The 18,361-nt window shown below is 37.0% G+C and overlaps 1 protein-coding gene across 3 annotated transcripts; it reads right to left on the bottom strand.

Moving 5' to 3' along the window:
- Positions 1-650: 650 nt before the first annotated feature.
- On the bottom strand, positions 651-17,792 carry LOC128782416 (NEDD4-binding protein 2-like 2). 3 transcript variants are annotated; one of them, XM_053932774.1, is made up of 6 exons: positions 17,723-17,792; positions 13,845-15,271; positions 6,616-6,740; positions 6,128-6,216; positions 5,704-5,780; positions 651-2,445 (listed from the first exon to the last, which is right to left on the bottom strand). In XM_053932774.1, the coding sequence occupies exons 2-6, from the start codon at positions 15,269-15,271 to the stop codon at positions 2,247-2,249; spliced, it is 1,917 nt and encodes a 638-aa protein (XP_053788749.1). In that variant the 5' UTR covers positions 17,723-17,792; the 3' UTR covers positions 651-2,246. The 3 variants fall into 3 exon arrangements, with proteins under 3 accessions (XP_053788749.1, XP_053788744.1, XP_053788739.1); XM_053932769.1 differs by having other exon boundaries at positions 17,549-17,785; XM_053932764.1 differs by lacking the exon at positions 17,723-17,792 and adding an exon at positions 16,394-16,410.
- Positions 17,793-18,361: the final 569 nt, after the last annotated feature.

Here is an 18,361-nt window from a genome sequence, read left to right on the forward strand (position 1 = left end):
CTCATAAAATATGATTATACCATGAAACAGAGAAGTGTTACACTGACAGTATTTCCAGGGGGTTTTCACCTACCATGTCACTGTACTTACCTTAGAATACCACTGTATAGATGAAGCAATTTGCAAATGTTTGATACACAAATTGCAAAGCTTCCCTTTCCTAAGTGTCCTTTTCAAACTGCAGGGCAATTGATCAGCATGCTTTGCACAGCAAAAACACTCCCATGCACCATTAATTAAAAAGGCATCACAAGAAAAGCTGCAGCATCTTAAAACAGTACAAATTAGTACATTTTCAAATAGATACTGCTAAACAGCCCCATTTCAATCTTCAATAATCAGCTCTTTTTTGCCCTGCCTTAGCACTGTGCGAATACTACATAAGCTTCAATAAATTTTATCATGTTATAGCTTACTGTAAAATAGAGTAAATTAGTCTAAAACCTTTTTATATCCCCCACACTTGAACTGTGCTTTCATGTTTAAATATAAAAACTTTGGCATAATTGAAGTATTACTGAGCATTTACAATAATATCCATGATTCTTCTGAGACATGGAAAAGATAACAATGAAAAGTAAAATACAGTAAGATACTTGAGATGAATAACAGACAATGAAGGAAGATAATTAATATAGTTGGGGAGTCTCTTTTCTGCACATACACATAATTCAATATATTAACAATGCATTCGCTAGTGAGACATTTTAAATTCTGTTTCAAATAATTAAAATATAAATTTGCACAATAGGTGCAGAAAACCACGTAGGAAAGATACTTCATTATATACCTTGATTTTCAGCTCTCATGGTATTCAGACTTTATTGACAAAGTAATTTTTAGGATCTATTAAAAAACTGTCTACAATTTAAAAAAATTATGCTGGCTTTGAAATTTTCAAAATTCTGATACTGTGCCACAAAATGAGTAGTAGATAACAATCTAAATTCTTTTAGTTACATACTCATGTTCTTGACAAGATTTTCCGGTCAACATTTCATCATTCAGTGTATAAAGAAATCAAGAGTAGTAGTTAGGTTATTTCAGCTAGCAGGTTAGTAATAATGGTCATCTGTATAAAATCCTATGAGCCTGAAAATATAAACTGTTACACTGAACTACTTCAACAATACTGAACACAAATATATTTTATTAATACAGCAAACTGTTAGAAAAAAGGCAAAGTGAACACTTACAAATTCATAATTTTTTTAAGAGAAAAAGAGCATTAAATTAGTCAGTCTCCATGCTGGCTCATTCTTTGTTATGTGCTAAACAGATTACCTTTGCTATGTCAAAATTGGGAATGCAAGATGGTTTTACAGAATTATATCCACTATTTAAATTGAATTGATTCATCTCAACTGTGGACTGGGAATTGACAGCCCAATTTTTTAAAACTTCATTTTGATCACAAATGAAAGAAACTGACTTAGAAAGACACAGCTCTGAAATTTCAGTGGTTTCAGTAGTTTAGTTTTAAAAAGTTTAATTTACGGCTTTTTTCAGTCAGCACAAAACAAGTTGGCAGTGTGCCAACATCATCATAGTTGATATACTACCAATGAGAATAAATAAAAAAATAATTCAGGTTGTGCTGTTTATGACTGGTAGATACTGTACTGGCAGAATGTTGCTTCACTGCCACATGAACTTCTGAGACGAAAATAAAAAGGAAAAAAAAACCCAAAAACCAAGAAAACAACAACAAAAATTTAAACCTCTTAACTGAAATCAAAAAAACACATGCCAAAATTTTGCCAGTTGGCAATATACGTCAAATAGAACTAAAGGACAATCCAGAACACAACTGCTTTCAAAAAAATCTCCAGAAAGCTAAGAAGACTAAATAACTATCATTAAAATTGATTATTATGTAAATAAACTCATCTTCTTGAGCTTTATTTCTCTTTTAAAAGATCCTTAATATGACCCCTTCTTTAAAAAAAACTGCTCAACTGTTATCTGACATCACTGTCTTAAATTTCTGAATAAAGACTCTGCTATATGCCATACTATATTAAATATATTACTAAAATCCACGGTTTTACAACTTTAATAGTTTTTAAAAACCATTAAATGTACAATTTTATTTACATGCAAGTCCATTAAAAAGAACAACCTCCAGAAGAAAATGGGTCTTGAAAGAGGCCTATTTAAAACACAGGAAACCACTACTTTATTGGAGGTGATGATGTGTTTCAAAAGGGCAAATAACAGATTCTTATTAACTGACTGCAACTGTGTTACTGGCTACTGGAAATACTGAAAGAACTCCACGAGTCTGTATTGTCTCCCCACCTATGTCTTCTCTGCAGAGGTGGTCTTTGAGTGTTTTTGTGGGGAGGTACCACTGAATTCATGACAATAGGGATGGATATTTGATATTCGTATCGTTCCAACATCTGAGCAATCTTCTCACGAGTGACTCCATGCTTATTCCTTCTACAAAAATAAAAATTTCAATAAATTATCTGGTATATTTATAATTACATATAGTTATATGTAAGTAAATATATATATATATACACATAAAATTGCATGTTACAGTCGGTAAGAAAAAACCCTCTAAATTCTCTATTTTTTCTTCTTGCTTTTATTACACTGTATCTTCATTCTCAAGGTATTCAACTTGCATTAAGGTTTATTTTAACAATTCACAGCTGTATATATTGAGTAACAGTAAACAATACAGTTATTCTTCTTCATACACAAATGTGATGTAATTCACTATAACTATGTATCTGAATTACCCTAGAAGGATTTTACTATTTATTCATCAGATTTTACATGGTATACTAGCTAAGGAGAGATGAATAATAGCACAGACTACTCCTTATGAAAGAAACGTTCAAACTAGCATAAAATATGTAACTACATTGTTTCAAGACTTAATGACAGAATATTTTCTCATCAAGAAATCTCTCTACAGAATAAGAAGCTACTTTAGTTCTGAACCAGAGCAACACACTCAAAACACTTCCATCTACTAGTTATAACTTGCACTTGCTGTAAATTCAGAAATGTAGTGAGACACATGTAAGGGAAAAGGTATCAAAAGTGCTGTCCTATTCTTGCAGTGCTCAGTGACCAGCTACTTTCAGGGAGAATTTGGTCTATACCTGAGCACAATACATTAGAGTATATATATATAATCTCCTCAGTATTTATGGAATAGGACCTTAAAATCCGTGTTAGCAGAGAATTTCAGTCTCTGTCAGAAGAAAACCACAAGCCTCATGCACAAACTGAATGTCAGAGAATTGACAGAACTGTAGCAGAAATGAATCTAAAAGAAGAGACATAAAACAGAAACAAAAGGTTTTGATAGCATAAACAAGCATTTATCATAACCCAATAGCTCTTATTGCCAAGAAACCTTGTCCAAGCTAAAATATGTCCACAACAAACCAACAGGGAATATATTTCTGCATCTGTGTGCTTTCTGCCAGGGACAGAAGAGGTATGGGCCTTAAAAACTTGATCAGTTGAAATCAACAGTGGGAACAAACAGGCTACACTGGAAAGACAATATTCCATACAGAAATATTTTAAGAAGACTGATTCCTCACCATCCAGTCCCCTCAGGACTTTATTACAACAAAGAAGTATCAAGTTGACAAAGGCTCAAAGCACACTGTAGGTAGCACACTAGTTTCACATTCAGAATGGAAGTAGAACTGGTGATGTCAGAACTATTCAAAATTGGCTTCTTAAAGGTGTATTTTATCAGCTTTCTTTCTGTGAAGAAAATGCTTAAGCAGAGCATTTCCCTCACAGACACTCTTCCCTGAGGCAACACCAGAAGCTGGAGTGATCATCGCATGTGGGTCGTTGTTTACATCTTTTTAATTTCTACATTGTGCTAAAGCAGCCCAGGAGCAGCTGCATGCTGAACTAATGTTGAACTTGGTGAGTCTTAGCAGTTTTGATTTTATTCACAAATACGAACAAGGTTAATGATAGAGAAAAAAGTCGGCCCTCTAGAAATATGTGGATTTTAAAAAACATTTGACATTTGTGACAGACAAAAAATGAGAAGAGCAAGTCTAGGTCTTTTAATGCAAAATGTTGGAAGCAGAAAGTTATTCAATGTTGTCCTATCAATATTCAATATTTTACTAACTTAGTACTCCTAGAAAAATATTACAGCTCAATTGCACTGGCCATCAAGTGCACACACATCCACAATTGAATGGACTTGTGCATAGTCACTTCATAAAAGAGGAAGTACTGTAGTACTTTTCCTTGCAGAATAAGGCAGGATAATAAAATCAGCAGCAGCAAAATTGCATGAAGCATAGAAATTGATTTAAAAAAGGAAATATATTTGCTGTATAGTGTCATTTAATACTGGTATCTCCTCTTCAGGCATGTCTTCACTCATTCTTTGGCAGCTTGGCTATATTGAGAGCTCATAAAGTCATCTATCTCAACCAAAGCAGACATACCAGCAAAAGCTCCTAACAGATAGGACAAGGAAGACTATTTTGCATGGAGGAACACAGAACCTATTGATAAAAGCAAAGTCCTGCCACTATTAAATGCTTCCATACTACCCTTCACCACTGCACCCTCAGCAAGCTTGCTGATGAAACAAAACTGAGGAGCCCTCTCCCAAAGTAACTAAACAAGAAAATGAAAACTAACATCACCACCTTTCTTAAACTCCCAAAAAAGAAAGTTTCCAGGCAATGGGCCTCTGTTTAAATATTTAAAGCAACCAGAACTGCTAAAATATTTCTGGGAATCTTCTAAAAACTGGTAACAGCACAGTTCAAGGGTTTTGCTCTGGGAAAGATAACAACTTTACTCCTCCAATTAATAACTGAACAGTAAAACTCAACAGTAACTACACAACAGTTTATCCTGTTGCTTGTTAAGATCATCTGGAAACATAATTTTTCCTGGAAAATTAGTCTGGTTTGTGTAATGGAAATCTTAAGTGCCTGATTACTAAGATTCCTAACTTGGCTGTGCTGCATGCCAAACTAGGAAAACTTACTATCATTCTATAGAGAGAGAACTTCAACTCTAGAAACAAGTGAGTGGTAGCTTTCGAGCAGAAGGTGAAAACTTTAGAACACTTATAAACCAAATAAAGTCCAAGTCAGTAATGCAAGCATTATGCATATATATAAATACACATATTTCGTGCACTGTAGGGGCTACTTTACAAAGCTGAAACAATTGAGGCAAAGTCAGCTGGATGTATATAAAACAAAAATCAGTGAGAGAACTCTGTCATCAACTGTGAAAATATTACACTACTTTTCAAAAGAAATATCCTTGAGCTTGTTTGGTAACTCATAGATTCCTAAAGCAGATATATCTGAGACAAAAAGGACATTAACCAGGAAGAATAAGCAGCTTCCCAAGCACTCTCAGAACCCAGAAGTTCAATGACCCATGTTCAGCAGTACTCTAAGTCACATCTACACATGTCCAATAAAATTTTAATATTGACATTTTGTGTCAACAAGATGGAGCTGGTCTACTTGTTTATCCATTAAACTTCCATGTAAAGGTATACCTCAAAATACCTATTTAAATAAAATATATTTCATACTACTAATAAAGAACTTGAGAAAATATTTTGAATAAAATATAACTTACTGCATATATATTTATGCATTCATATTTATCTGCCTATCTATCTCTATATATAATAAAGTACCATGATTTCTGTAAGAGAAACCTTACTTTTCTAGTTCTTCAGGATCAAACTTCCACCAAGTATCTGGCTCATGGAATTCCACTCTGTATCCTTTTTCTAGAGCCTGCAGCAAGCAAAGAAATATGTGTGATGTGTACCATGATCACATAAAACATAAGAAAAAAAATAAAAGACAAGTATAATAAACAGATGCAGCAGCATACTCTGCTGTGGTACTATGCTGAATTTTAGTTACACCTAGCCTGTCTTAGCTTTTGTTAAGCAAATTTTTGCTAAGCAAATTAAATCAAGTCAGTTCTTGAACTGATCTAAACTATTGCCACACCAATTACTAATCATTATCAATAAGCAATCTCTCTCTTTAAAAACTTGAGTAAAAATGTTTCTGGACAAAATGTATCAACTTATCCCTTATTATTGTTACAGGTGACAATCATGCAACAAACCTACCACTTCCACATAAGGCTTCATTTCCCAGGCTTGAGTATTAGTGTTGTCTATTATAACTGGAGATTTTCCCTGCTCCATTGCTTGCTTTGCTGAAATGAAAAATTGTGCAAGTTAATAAACCACATCTAACTCAAACAAAACAAAAAAACTGGCCCAGATTTTCTTTCACTAATCTACTCTGACTGAAGCACTCTGTTCTGAGAGAAAGAATAAAAGGTACAGGCAGGAATGAAAACAAGTAGAAACAAGAACCTGATGCCCAAAGAAACAAGGTTATCTATTTTTAACTCTGAAACTAGAAGTTCAAAATTTAATGTACATATATAAATGAATTAAAGTAATAAAACATTTTAAATACTTCTATATATGCTTTGCTAAAATATATATACTCCTTTTCATATAGACTCTTAATACTCATATATGTTATGCTACACTTCTATTTCCTCTATGTAACACAGCTTAATAGGATGACTTTAATTCATTCCAACCTCTCTTCCGGTTCCACTCATGGGCATCACCAAGCTGAGCAGCATTATAGGTGTATCCATACTGCTGACGAAAATAATCATCAGTGCTGAGCACAATGCCATCACAACTCTGACCAAGCAGGACACTGTTCAAGGAAAACACAAAAACATTCACTTTTAATTTTTAGATAAACAAACATGAAAAAAAATATAAAATGAATTGAACTGTGACCTATTTCTGAACTACTTGCAAACTTCAGACAGATTTATAAAAAGCACACCCATATATATTAGCAATAATTCTAATCCAAGTCAAAGCAATATTTCCTCTCTACTATTTCTGTATTTGTTGTTTCTTCTCCACTCCCAAGAGATGTTTGCATACATCTAATTTTACAGACATACTACAGTAAGTACTTCGTAATAATTCAATGTATTTGCTAACATTTTCTATCTCAATCCTCACTTGCAAATACGCCTAGAAAACAATCTGATAATGAGAACTCTTCATTCTGCCAAAAGCAAACTTTGTTTATGAAAGTCCTTGGAAATTGGTGTTTTAATGAAAACCTTATATAACTGAGACAATAGTACAGTTCTGTTTAAAGTCCAGCCTACAGAATAGGTGTAGATTGGACTTTAAGCCTCCTTGTCTCTTTTTAATTCTATGGCATATCTAAATCTGAAAACAGAAAACAGCCAGTTGGCGCCACAGAGCATGTAGAGCCCACTGCAACACTCAGGTATCAGCGGAAATTTAGGCAACTATTCCAGCTCAGAAATAGGCAACATACCCACAGGCTACAAAAGCCAAACTGCACTAGCAGGATGTGGGACTGCACTACTGCTGAGGTGACAGGATCCCTGAATTGGCCAGATCCCAAATAACTTAGGGAAACAAAGATATGCTAGTTCTAAGTTACCAAGCTTTCCCATATATATCTGCAGGAAGAGCCACTTAAATATAATTCCTACACAAGGAATTTGCTATGTTTTGCCACCTGGCCCATTATGATTGCTTCAGGACAAACAGCAAAGCTATTTGAGAAAGCAGAGCATGATACACCTAAAGTTCAGCTACTTTATTTGAACACTGGTAATATATAAATAACTGGATTTGTTACAGCCTAGATATTTCAATAGGGTGTGTATTACACTGCTTTAGAAGAGTGCAGAAGAATTAACCATCTATTTTTGTTCTAAATAGGTTAAATGATACACCACACACAGCAGCAATTTTTTATCCCTCTTCTTCTCTTGTATAAAATATGTAACAAATTTGTACTTATTAAATTATTTGGCTGTGATTTCACACATGGCTCAATTCTCTTATTTACAGTATGCTACATTTGCCAATTAATAATGCAAGAAAAACTGGATTCATCTTCCACACTCACTCTTTGTGTGCTGAATGTATATACACATATCCTAAAGAACCATTTGCCTTAATAAAAAAAGATAGCAAATAATATTTGGGATTCTTCTATTGGCTGAGTAGATGGACACACCACTACAGCTGGTAGTGTGGGGCCAGAGCATCAGGTTTCCATAGGAATATATGAACTGACAAATCAGCACTAATGAGACACTATTTTCATTTTTATTTCTAAGAACTGACTCTATTTGCTCATGTTCTGGAGAATAACTCTCTTAATTGAATTCTTTTGTTGTATCTTCCAAACATCATTAGTAGCAATAAAGAAATACTGTGACAAGGGTTCAGAAATCTTGCAAATCCATCAACAAAGCATATTCTTGAAACTGTTTGTTAGTGTTCCTTGAAGTTCAGTATACACCACAATTACTAATGAACCAATATAACTGAAATAACAGATTTAATATAGTAAACTGTATTTGCAATAATCCTAAACCCACAGAATTTGATAAGGCAAAGTAGCTACCAAAGAGGCCAGAGTAACAGAGCCCTTACCCCATACACAACACACAAGCTATCACTACGTCATGAGTTAATGAACTCAAACTTCAAAAACTACAGTAATGACTGGAACCTCTTTTTAAATTGTGAAATTAAATTGTAAAACATAACATTTTAAAAGCCCGACAATTACCTAGTCAAGAATTCCTTGCATTTTTGCAAAACCAAAAACAAAATTCAAAGCAGAAAACTTTTTGTTGACATCATATGGAATAGTTCATTTACCTCTAACACATGTTTGGAAATAAATTTATCCCAAGCCCATGAACTAGAGAAAAGAAAGAGCAAGAAGCCTATCCATGGAAAGAAACATCATTACTATCTAAACCCACAGAAATTATATTCCACTTTTAAGAGATGAAAAAAGAAAAAAATGTATTTCTAATGAGAGTCAAATTCCAGGTTAGTCAATATACGCACATGCTTGCAATGAGTAGCATTTTATCCGACTTCTTAATACATCTTTTTCACCCTAAACCTACCCTCCAAGCAACCACCACCTTTGAACAGAGTAGGACACTGAAATTAAAGCAGCTCACCTACTTTTTCCAGAAATGCTACCTGATCTAATAGAAGCTATTATCCTGACATACAAAAATCTCATGTTGAAACCAAAATATTAACTACTCAGTGAACCAATACCCATTTTTTCCAATATATGTGTGCATGCATGCACACACAAATCCTTTTAAAACAGTCCCTAAATATGTATCCTGGTTAGCCTACTCAAATTATAATAAAAAAGATAATTCAGAATCTAATAATTCACCTATTTAAAATAGCTACCATATTGTGGATGAAGAAAAAAGTAGACAATAGCTAAATATAGTTTAAAAATATGCAGCATTACTGAGCTGCGTAAACACTCCTCTAAAAGCACTGTTTATAATACTGCTTAAATAAATACATAATTAGAAACAACAGCACACCACTGCTTCTACATCCAGCTATAGAAAGACAACTATCTTTATGTAATTACTGGATTTAACTAAAAATGGACTTCTTAAATGACACCAACACATGCTCTTCCAATTTCATTAAGCTGTCCTTTATTCAAATTAATGCTTATGTATTTATGGAGAAAAGGCAAATCGCAACTGCTGCCAACTTCAGTAGCAAAATACGTTAAAAATACAAGTCTCTTTTCCTATAACTTTTACCAGGACTGTAAGATCACATTATCATCTACTTCTAATTGTAGCAGATTTTGGTTATTAGGGTAAAGCTGTCACTGCTGGGTATCTGTCTGGCCAAACCGCTTTCAAACATTTTTAACTAAATGCTCAATCTCTTCCAAAACCAAGGAAAAAGGGAAGCATTTGTATAGTAATTTGTTATTCCAAGCTTTTCTCTGAGAAGCTTTGGATTGAGGAAGTGAAATCTGACAAAGTACATGTGTTTGTCTGCCATGCAAAAACTTTTTGTACATCTGCCCAAGGTATACAACTTTAAAATGTCATGTGCACAACAAACAGTAGTGAAAAGAACTCATGATTCTCACAGCAAACCCAATCCTGAACAGAGCAATCTGGCAGTGGCAGGAAGCTGATTCAGGAACAATACTGCATTTTAAGAACACATTTCTCCCAATGCACAAATGGCAACAGAAGGAACAAAACTGGCCTAAAGTAGGAGGACACTGGAAGCATCGTGGTATAAACACTGGAACAAGCAACTTGATACTGACAGTAAAGCTAGGAAACAGGGCAAAGGCAGAGTGAATCAGAGGAAAGACATTGGTATAATGAAATTGGGAGGGAGATAATACCACTGACTGAAACAGGGAGAAAATGAATCTGGGAAGAAACAGGATAGAGCAGGAACTGAAGAAATCAGCTTAGTATTTAGAAGCAGATATGGAGTTAGTGAGCACAGACCAAAAGCCACGACTGGATAGGAACAGGAAAACAAAAATTGAAATGGATGGTTAAGAAACAGATTTCATATGAGCCTCAGCAGCTAGGATTGTCTAAGTCAGGTGGACACAGGAAATAAATCCATGAGATGATGGGAGCTCCCCAATGAGCCAGAAATGGCTGACCTTATGCTCATATTTAAGGCAAGTAAAGACAAAGACCCAAAGAACTAATGGCTGCTCAACCTCACCTAAGCTCTGTCCTGGTAACAATGGAGTGCATCCTTGGAATCTATTTCCAAATATGTTAAGGAAATTAAGATAACCAGGAAAAGCCAGTGTGGGGTTTGCAACAGACAAACCATTCTTTACTGACCGGAATGCACTCTGATGAAACAAGTGCATTTGTCAATGAGGACCGAGTGATGAATGCAGCACACTCAGAATTACCAAATCTTCCAACCTCATCTCCCAGCCAGTAACGAGCAGAGAACAACAAAGAACATAGCAAGATCACTTTTTCAGTATCTTCACCATAAACCTGGACAATGAGGCAGAGAACTTACAGATGACACCAAATTAGCAGTGATGCTCAACACTGAGCTGAACAGTGAGGCTTCTATCCAGAAGGCCACAGAGAAAACTGAGAACTGGGCTAAGCAAAACCCCAGCAAGCTCAACAGAGGAAGAGTGAAGTTCTACAATGAATGAAACCTAAGCCTCAGCACAGGCAGGAAAGTGAGTGGTTGAGCAGCTCTGTTGAAAAGAGTCTGAGGATTACATGTGGACATTACATGATGTCTGTGGACATCAGATGAAATGAGTGATGGTGTACTCTCATCGAAGGCAGGGCAAATCACAACCTGGCCTTTAGTAGAGGAAGCGTGGCCAGGAGATCACCTGAGAAGGTATCACCCACACTTTACCTGGCTCTTGTGTGGTCAATTCTGAAATACTATATCCAGTGTGGGACTTCCCAGTTCAAGAGACATGCTGAAAAACATGGGAGGGCTGAACAGATGGCTACCAAGATGGTTACAGGCATACAACCTACAAGGAGAGGTTAATAGCAGCTGGGCTTGTTTAGTCTGGCAGTGGACACAGTAAAAGGTCTGATGTCAACCTATTACAGTTAATAAACCTCTCCCTTATCAGTAGGGAAGCTGCAAAGAAGAGCCATATTCTACCATGTAACAACACCTTATTACAAAGGACATGCAAATTATGGCTTGGGAACTTCAGTTTGGAGATCAGGAACAACTTCCTTACTTAGGTGGTTTGTACTGCACTAGAGGTGTTTGGTGAGACCACAGAAATCTCTGTGGTGTTTTTAAGCTCAGGACTGACAATGATATACCTGACCTGATCCAGTGATGGTGACAGACCTTCTCCAAGCAGAACAATGAACTAGTTCACATCCACTACTCTCTTCCAAAAATGTGCTCGTAATTCCAACTGCTTGGTTGGAATGGAAGAGTCAAAACCAAAAACAAACTTCAGTGGGAGACTCGAGACAGACACAAGTCAAGTTTGTGAGCAGGAAGAAAAGTGTCTGTACTTAAAAACCCATACTCAGCACAAAACACAAACTTTGTGAAATTTGATATTCCAAGGTCTTGTTACTGGCTCTGCTGTCATTTCCCACTTGGGAAACTCCCTTGCAAGATACACCTCATTTCCCTCTAGTGCTGATCCACACAGACAATGTCAGTTTTCTGCTTTTCCTTCAGTTATTTTGCTGGCAAAATGGTAAAGGTTTGTCTGCAGCTGCCAAAAATGCAAATATCTGCAAAGATACCTGTGGGTACTCATATGGCATCAGATATAACATCATTGCTGTCCTAGGCTACACTGCAGAATTCTATGATGTTAAACAGAAAAAACATGTTCAAAAGATGTTTATTAGGACTTAACTACTAATAAAGTTATCTTCCTCATCGGCACCCATTAATTCTGGGAATTTTTTTTCCCCAAGACCCATGATTTCATGGGAATTAACAACTGCAACCAAGCATTAAACATATGAAACTGCATGTAATTGAATACACTGAAAAACAAGCCCCAAGCTGTTCAAATTCTGCACTCACTTTTGGTAACTATTCTTAACTTTGATCTCATAGTGCTCACTTTCCCATCTGCTAAACAAAATTAGTAACTGATCTCACTAATGAGAGATGAAAAAAAAACACCACAAATATGTGTTCTTATAAACCTGAAGATATTTAGAATTTTTCAGATGATATGAGTCATATTTGGAGAAAGATATAGAGACAATTTAGCACACCAAACATGGAAAACAAATATATTTCGTATCTTCATATTAAGTATTATCCAATCACTAAACTGAATGAGGCAGCATTTTCTCCACAGCGTTATTTTTAAAATGTTTTTTGTTGACTTCACATATTAAAGGAATTACTGTAGTAATACCAAATGGGGACATGCAGCTTCAAAATATAGCAAAATAAAGCTTGCAAAATATAGCAACCAGTTACTTTAAAAAATTTTATCAAAAACTACTGAAACATGTAAGAAAAATACCTATTAGAGATTTCTAGCTGTAATATGGAGATTACTGTCTCTTAAATAACAGGAAAAAATCCACAGACTCCACACATACAACATATGATAACTATGGAAGACACCCTATCTGTGATGTAGTTTCTGGATGAAACTCAATCAGTAAGTACAGATTCAGCTACTTTTTTTTACATACACAAGAGAAACTTACTTTCACTTAATACAGTGCTCTGTCCACTTTTTGTGCTTTTTAAAATAAAAAATAATAAAAATGTGCTTTTTAAAATAAACTCAAAAGGAAAATTCCAAGTTGGAGGTATTATGTGCTTTTAACCTTGTCAGACTTCAACAAGTATATTTGGAAGAAAAAATAATGCTTTTATTCTGTGTTGTTCACAAATAAGGAAGACCAACTGACAGACCATACTATGAAAAAAGGGAATGAGATAATGCTCAGTTTCTTCAATATACCAAAACCAAGTATTTTCACATTAGCAGCATTCTTCTAATGGCCTTTGAAAATTTTTGCATGGGCATGAAAAAGGACTCCTGGTTCAGTCAAACTGACATTGTTATATTTGATGGGATTTTTTTTTTTTAATTAGGAAATTTAAGAATTAAAAAAAGGCAGCAGACTACCACATACTAGTATGAAAATTTCAGAATAAAGACTATAAAATTTAATAGATGCTCAACATTTTAAATTTAATAGAGGAGCTCCTGTGCATCAAAACTCTCAGGGAGATAAAACCACCAAGTAAGTATTTTTAATATTTACTGTCACTTGCACTATTTAAATACAAACGACAGCTTTAAACTACTGCATTTTAAGAGTCTAATTTACAAACTAAAAAGTTTTCTTGGTGCTTACAGATATATTTAAATTCTTAAAAAAAAATTCACTTGAATGAACTTCTCAAGCTTTAAGTCTTCACTTACCGAGAAAGTGTTGATTTCCCTGAACCTGGTAGGCCTCTTAAGATTACAAGTAATTTCTGTGAACTGAATTTTTCTTCAGATAATTGCAATGAAGAAAAGTTGTGCATTCCTTCTGTACTGTCAGCTTTTGGATAGTTCCAACACTCTTCTCTGGTTTCACAGAAACCATTACTTTGGGGTCCATTCTGATCATTGTTCCCATTCCTGAAGACCTGAGTAGTATGGATGTCAGTATGACCAGAATAGTGAGTATTTTGATCAAGCAATGGACCATGACTGTTGATATCAGTATTTTCTCGGTAACTTTCATAAGGAAGTCCCCTGTTCTGAGAAGGGGGAACATTTGGGATTCGTGGTGGGAGATCAAATATCTGAAAATGGGATTGATGGTTAAATCTAGGAGGAAAAGGTCCCTGAGGTTTATTGAAAGATGCTCTAGTCTGCCAAGCAGGTCTGAATTCAGGCACTGAGCAGTTCCAAGTATCTATTTGGCCATTAAAGGTATTTTCAGTTTTCCAGCCACCTGTTTCCACAACTAACTGCTGCTCATTGTTTGTTTTCTGACTGTTGTGTTCCCCCAAAGAACACTGTCCATTCTCGGAAAATAGGTGTGGACTGCCAAAAAGTACAGGCTGAGAATTCTCTTGTGAGCCCTGACTAGAGTTAAATGGAGAGTGCTGTTCCTCAGAAATTTCAGTTTCTTTTTCCTGACCATTAGTATCTAAATTTTCATTCTCCAGCTGGTGAATTTCTTTATAGAACTGATCCAGTTGATCATCTATTTCTGGTACAGTGGCAGAAACAGCCTGCATCTTCTTCGCCTCCTTTCTTTTACATCTGTTTTCATGTAATTCATTTTCATCTCCTCCAGTGTTCCTACATTCATTGCAATTGCCAGATTTGTCCTGCTTGTTACTTTTGGCAGGCTTGTAAATTGGTCCTATAAAATCTTTACTTGTAAAAAAGTCTTCATCTGATTGATTTCTATTTACTGAGAATGATGCACTGCTTTTTTCAACATTATCTTCACCAGCATTATTTGTAATAAAAGGGTCCTTCTCATCTTCAACTTTAGAGTCATTCATTGACGTAAATGGAGGATTTATATTCTGCAGAGTTTCTAAATCAATTGGCTGACTAAGCACTGGTTTATTGTCAGGGAGAACTTCACTCAAGGATCCCAAGACACCAGTAGGTATTTTCTCTTGCTTCTGCATGTCACATTGTCCTTGGTTATCTAAGGCACACATAGGTATCCAACCATTTGAATTCCTCTCAACATCCACTTTCTTCTGAGTATCTTTGTTATCATCACCAGGGAGTTTCTCAGAAGCCCCTTCTGTTGACTTCATTCTTTTAAAATACGGCTCAATTTCAATATCGTCCTGACACTCCAAGAGCCTTACTGTATTTTCAGCATGAAGCATCTTAGAAAAAAGAATGAATATATCATCAGCATGCACATTTTTAAAGTAAAGTATAAAAAAGCTGAAGTTACTCAGGCCCATGACATCACACTCTCCATGGTCACAACTGGAATGCACTCACCCAGAAGAAAAACAGATATCACCTACCACAAGTATGGTTTAAACTAGACTGCTACATTACTTATCGCTCATCTTTAGTAAAAAATTATGTTAGTGCTGTATCAGTCGAGCAGTCTCATTTTCTGATATCCCTTAATTTACAAATCATGCTTTTAAAATGCGACTATTTGAAAAATTAATTACATCAACAATCTCTGGCTGATATTACTACTGTTCTCTACTAGCTGTTATTCTGCCAAGTGTTTGAAATCTCTTTTAAAGATAAGCATATGCCAATTTCCAATGCACAAACTGATACCTGACATCACTATTAATATGACCAACAAAAATGCAAATACTTCAACCATGAGGGCTATTTTCTGTGACATGAACCAAACTCAACTAACTCATTTAACACCAATCAAAGAGGTGCTGGGTGGCATTCGTAATTTAGAACTAGTCAAGTAAGACTTAAAATCAAAGCTGCAATCTGTTATTACAGTTTTGGAAGTACTAAAGACCTTTGTTAGGAACCAAGATCACTTGCTTGCATGTCTTCTAAAATAAAACACACACAAAAAAATCCCTGTCCCAAAGACACTGCATTCTAAGAACTAAACCACTAAGTTCTAGACAGGTTCAGAGACAAACTATTACAAAGCAAGATGGCACTAACCACTGTGACATGCCATCTATTAGTCTGAATTTCTTGGATTTTGAAGTCTACAGAGTATGCAATAAAGAGCAAATTCTTCCCCTCCAAATAAATGCAGTTTCAAACACAAAAGAACATCATTTTCCTACTGGAAGGTTTATTCTACTGTTTTCTGAAACATTTAGACTTTCCATGACTAAGTATTACCAAGTGTCACATGTCGTTCATCCTGGACAAGAAAAATTTTTTCTTTATCTGAAAAGGATCTGTAGGTAGTATTATGGGAAGATTTGTAAGTAACCATTATCCAACATGGTCACTTGCAAAACTGAGAAGAAAAGGTGTACTCTAGGCACTTTCTCACATACCATCCAAAGGAAGAGAAACCTGCCATTCTCAATATCAAACTGGCTAAACCAAGATGTTACAGTCCACACTTGACTTTAGTACCGGGAAGAAAGCATTACTGTCAGAAGGGGGAGAAATATGGCCATGCAAGTCTCTCTCTTCCTCAGAACTGATACCATGTTCTCTCCTCAAGATTTATATGTTGTATGCATACCTCCAGCTTCTTTGCTCTTCATTTTTGTGCATTAGAAAGCAAGTATGACATTACTACTAATCACTGACTAATCAAAGACTAATCATTGAGTCTATCCCTGTCTACTTCCTCTGCCTCCACTCAAAAACAGTACTGGGGTACAAAAAAAGTTACTTTATTAGCTTCTATGTCCTCATCTTCTCAGATGGTGTTTTAAGCAGACCCCATTTCCTGATGTGGAATTAAAACAGCAAACATGCGAACACTTGCTGCATGACAAGACCTCCACTGACAAAAAATGCTGCTCTGTGACTGTCCCACATAGGAATATCCTTTCTTGCTAATCTCTGACACACTTTCCCTCACTAACCTTGGAAAGAGTGAAGTTGCATGCAAAAGCGTTATCTGCCTGCGTCCTTGGCGAGGACAGAGCAAGTACATTCAAGGAAAATGCAGTCTCTCTGACACTCTCACCTCTTGAATGGGGCAAGTTCAGGTCTATATAATTTCTATAAGGAACTGGCTGTAAGCATTGAACCTAAGCCAGCACACAGGGATGCCAGACTTATATACCACTTTAACTGACCTGTGAAACATCCAGAAGATTCAATCAACTAACTAACTCAAGGCCTTGAACTCCACCTGTATAATACCTTTCCCAAACGGAAAAATAAGGCCTATTTGGCAGAACCTGCAGACAGGGGAACTGGCTGGCTTTCCTTGCACGGCGGGTACGGCGGTCAAGAGGCGCACAGCCCAGCGCCCCTCACACGGCACAGGACACACCGGGGAGCCGGGGGAAGCAGGCGCTGCTCCCACACCGGGCCGGCAGCGGCGTGTCCGAGGCGAAGGCGCAGCCGCCGGCCTCACGGCTTGGGGAGGTGTATCAGCCGCCCGGTCCCTCCTTTCCCCACGGTGCAAAGCCCACTCCTCTCCCACACACACAAACACTTCCCTCAGCGCGGCGCCCACGTCAAACAACCTCAGCAGCCGCCGGCTCCTATGCGTTGACACCGCCATCCCCACGCTGCCCCTTCCCCGCCTGGTGGTGGCAGAGGCTGGTGGTAGCAGCGCTGGCGGCGGAGGAGAAGCGGCTTCCCTTCGCGGCCCGGCCAAGCAGCAGCCGCCGCAGCCACACGCGGGGGAGGACACGAACCTCAAGGCAGCGGCCCCCGGCTGCGGGAGGGGCAGCGCCTCCGACCCCCCACTCCCAAAATGGCGCCGCCTCCCGCTGCCCCCTCCCCCCGCGCGTGGCGCCGTGAGGGGCGGAGCCTTCCCCCCCCCACGCCGCGCGCTCTGCCTGGCGGGAGGAGCCCGGTGCCAGGGTTGGGAGTGGGATTTATCCCGGTTTACCTGCGCGCGGGGCTGGCTGCTCTGTGTCCGAGCGTTTGCTTTCGGTGTCATTCTGCTCTTTGTCACGGAACATGAACAGAGTTCCGGTGAGGATTGTCCCTAGTGTAAAAGCCGCCCAAGTTTCTTAGACGTATGTTGTACTTAACGTGGATTTGCAACTTTCCCTCCTGCATGTATAAAGTAAGATTTTAATATGATGTAACTACTTTTTTTTTCCCCCCCAAATCTTGTGATACTATGCAAGCCAAACCACATTTTTTCCTAAAAAACCCCTCAGTCTTGTAATTCCCCAAATTTCATTAGCGCACACAAAAGCTCCAGTAGCGATGTGCCCATTCCAAATACCTGCAACGTTCACCCTTTCACATCAGCCAAATGGATTATGAAGGTTTTAAAGTATACAATTTATTAATTCACTGAAATTAGTTTATTTGTTATAAAT

Source organism: Vidua chalybeata, chromosome 2, assembly GCF_026979565.1.
Source record: "Vidua chalybeata isolate OUT-0048 chromosome 2, bVidCha1 merged haplotype, whole genome shotgun sequence".
NCBI classification, from domain to species: Eukaryota; Metazoa; Chordata; class Aves; order Passeriformes; family Viduidae; genus Vidua; species Vidua chalybeata.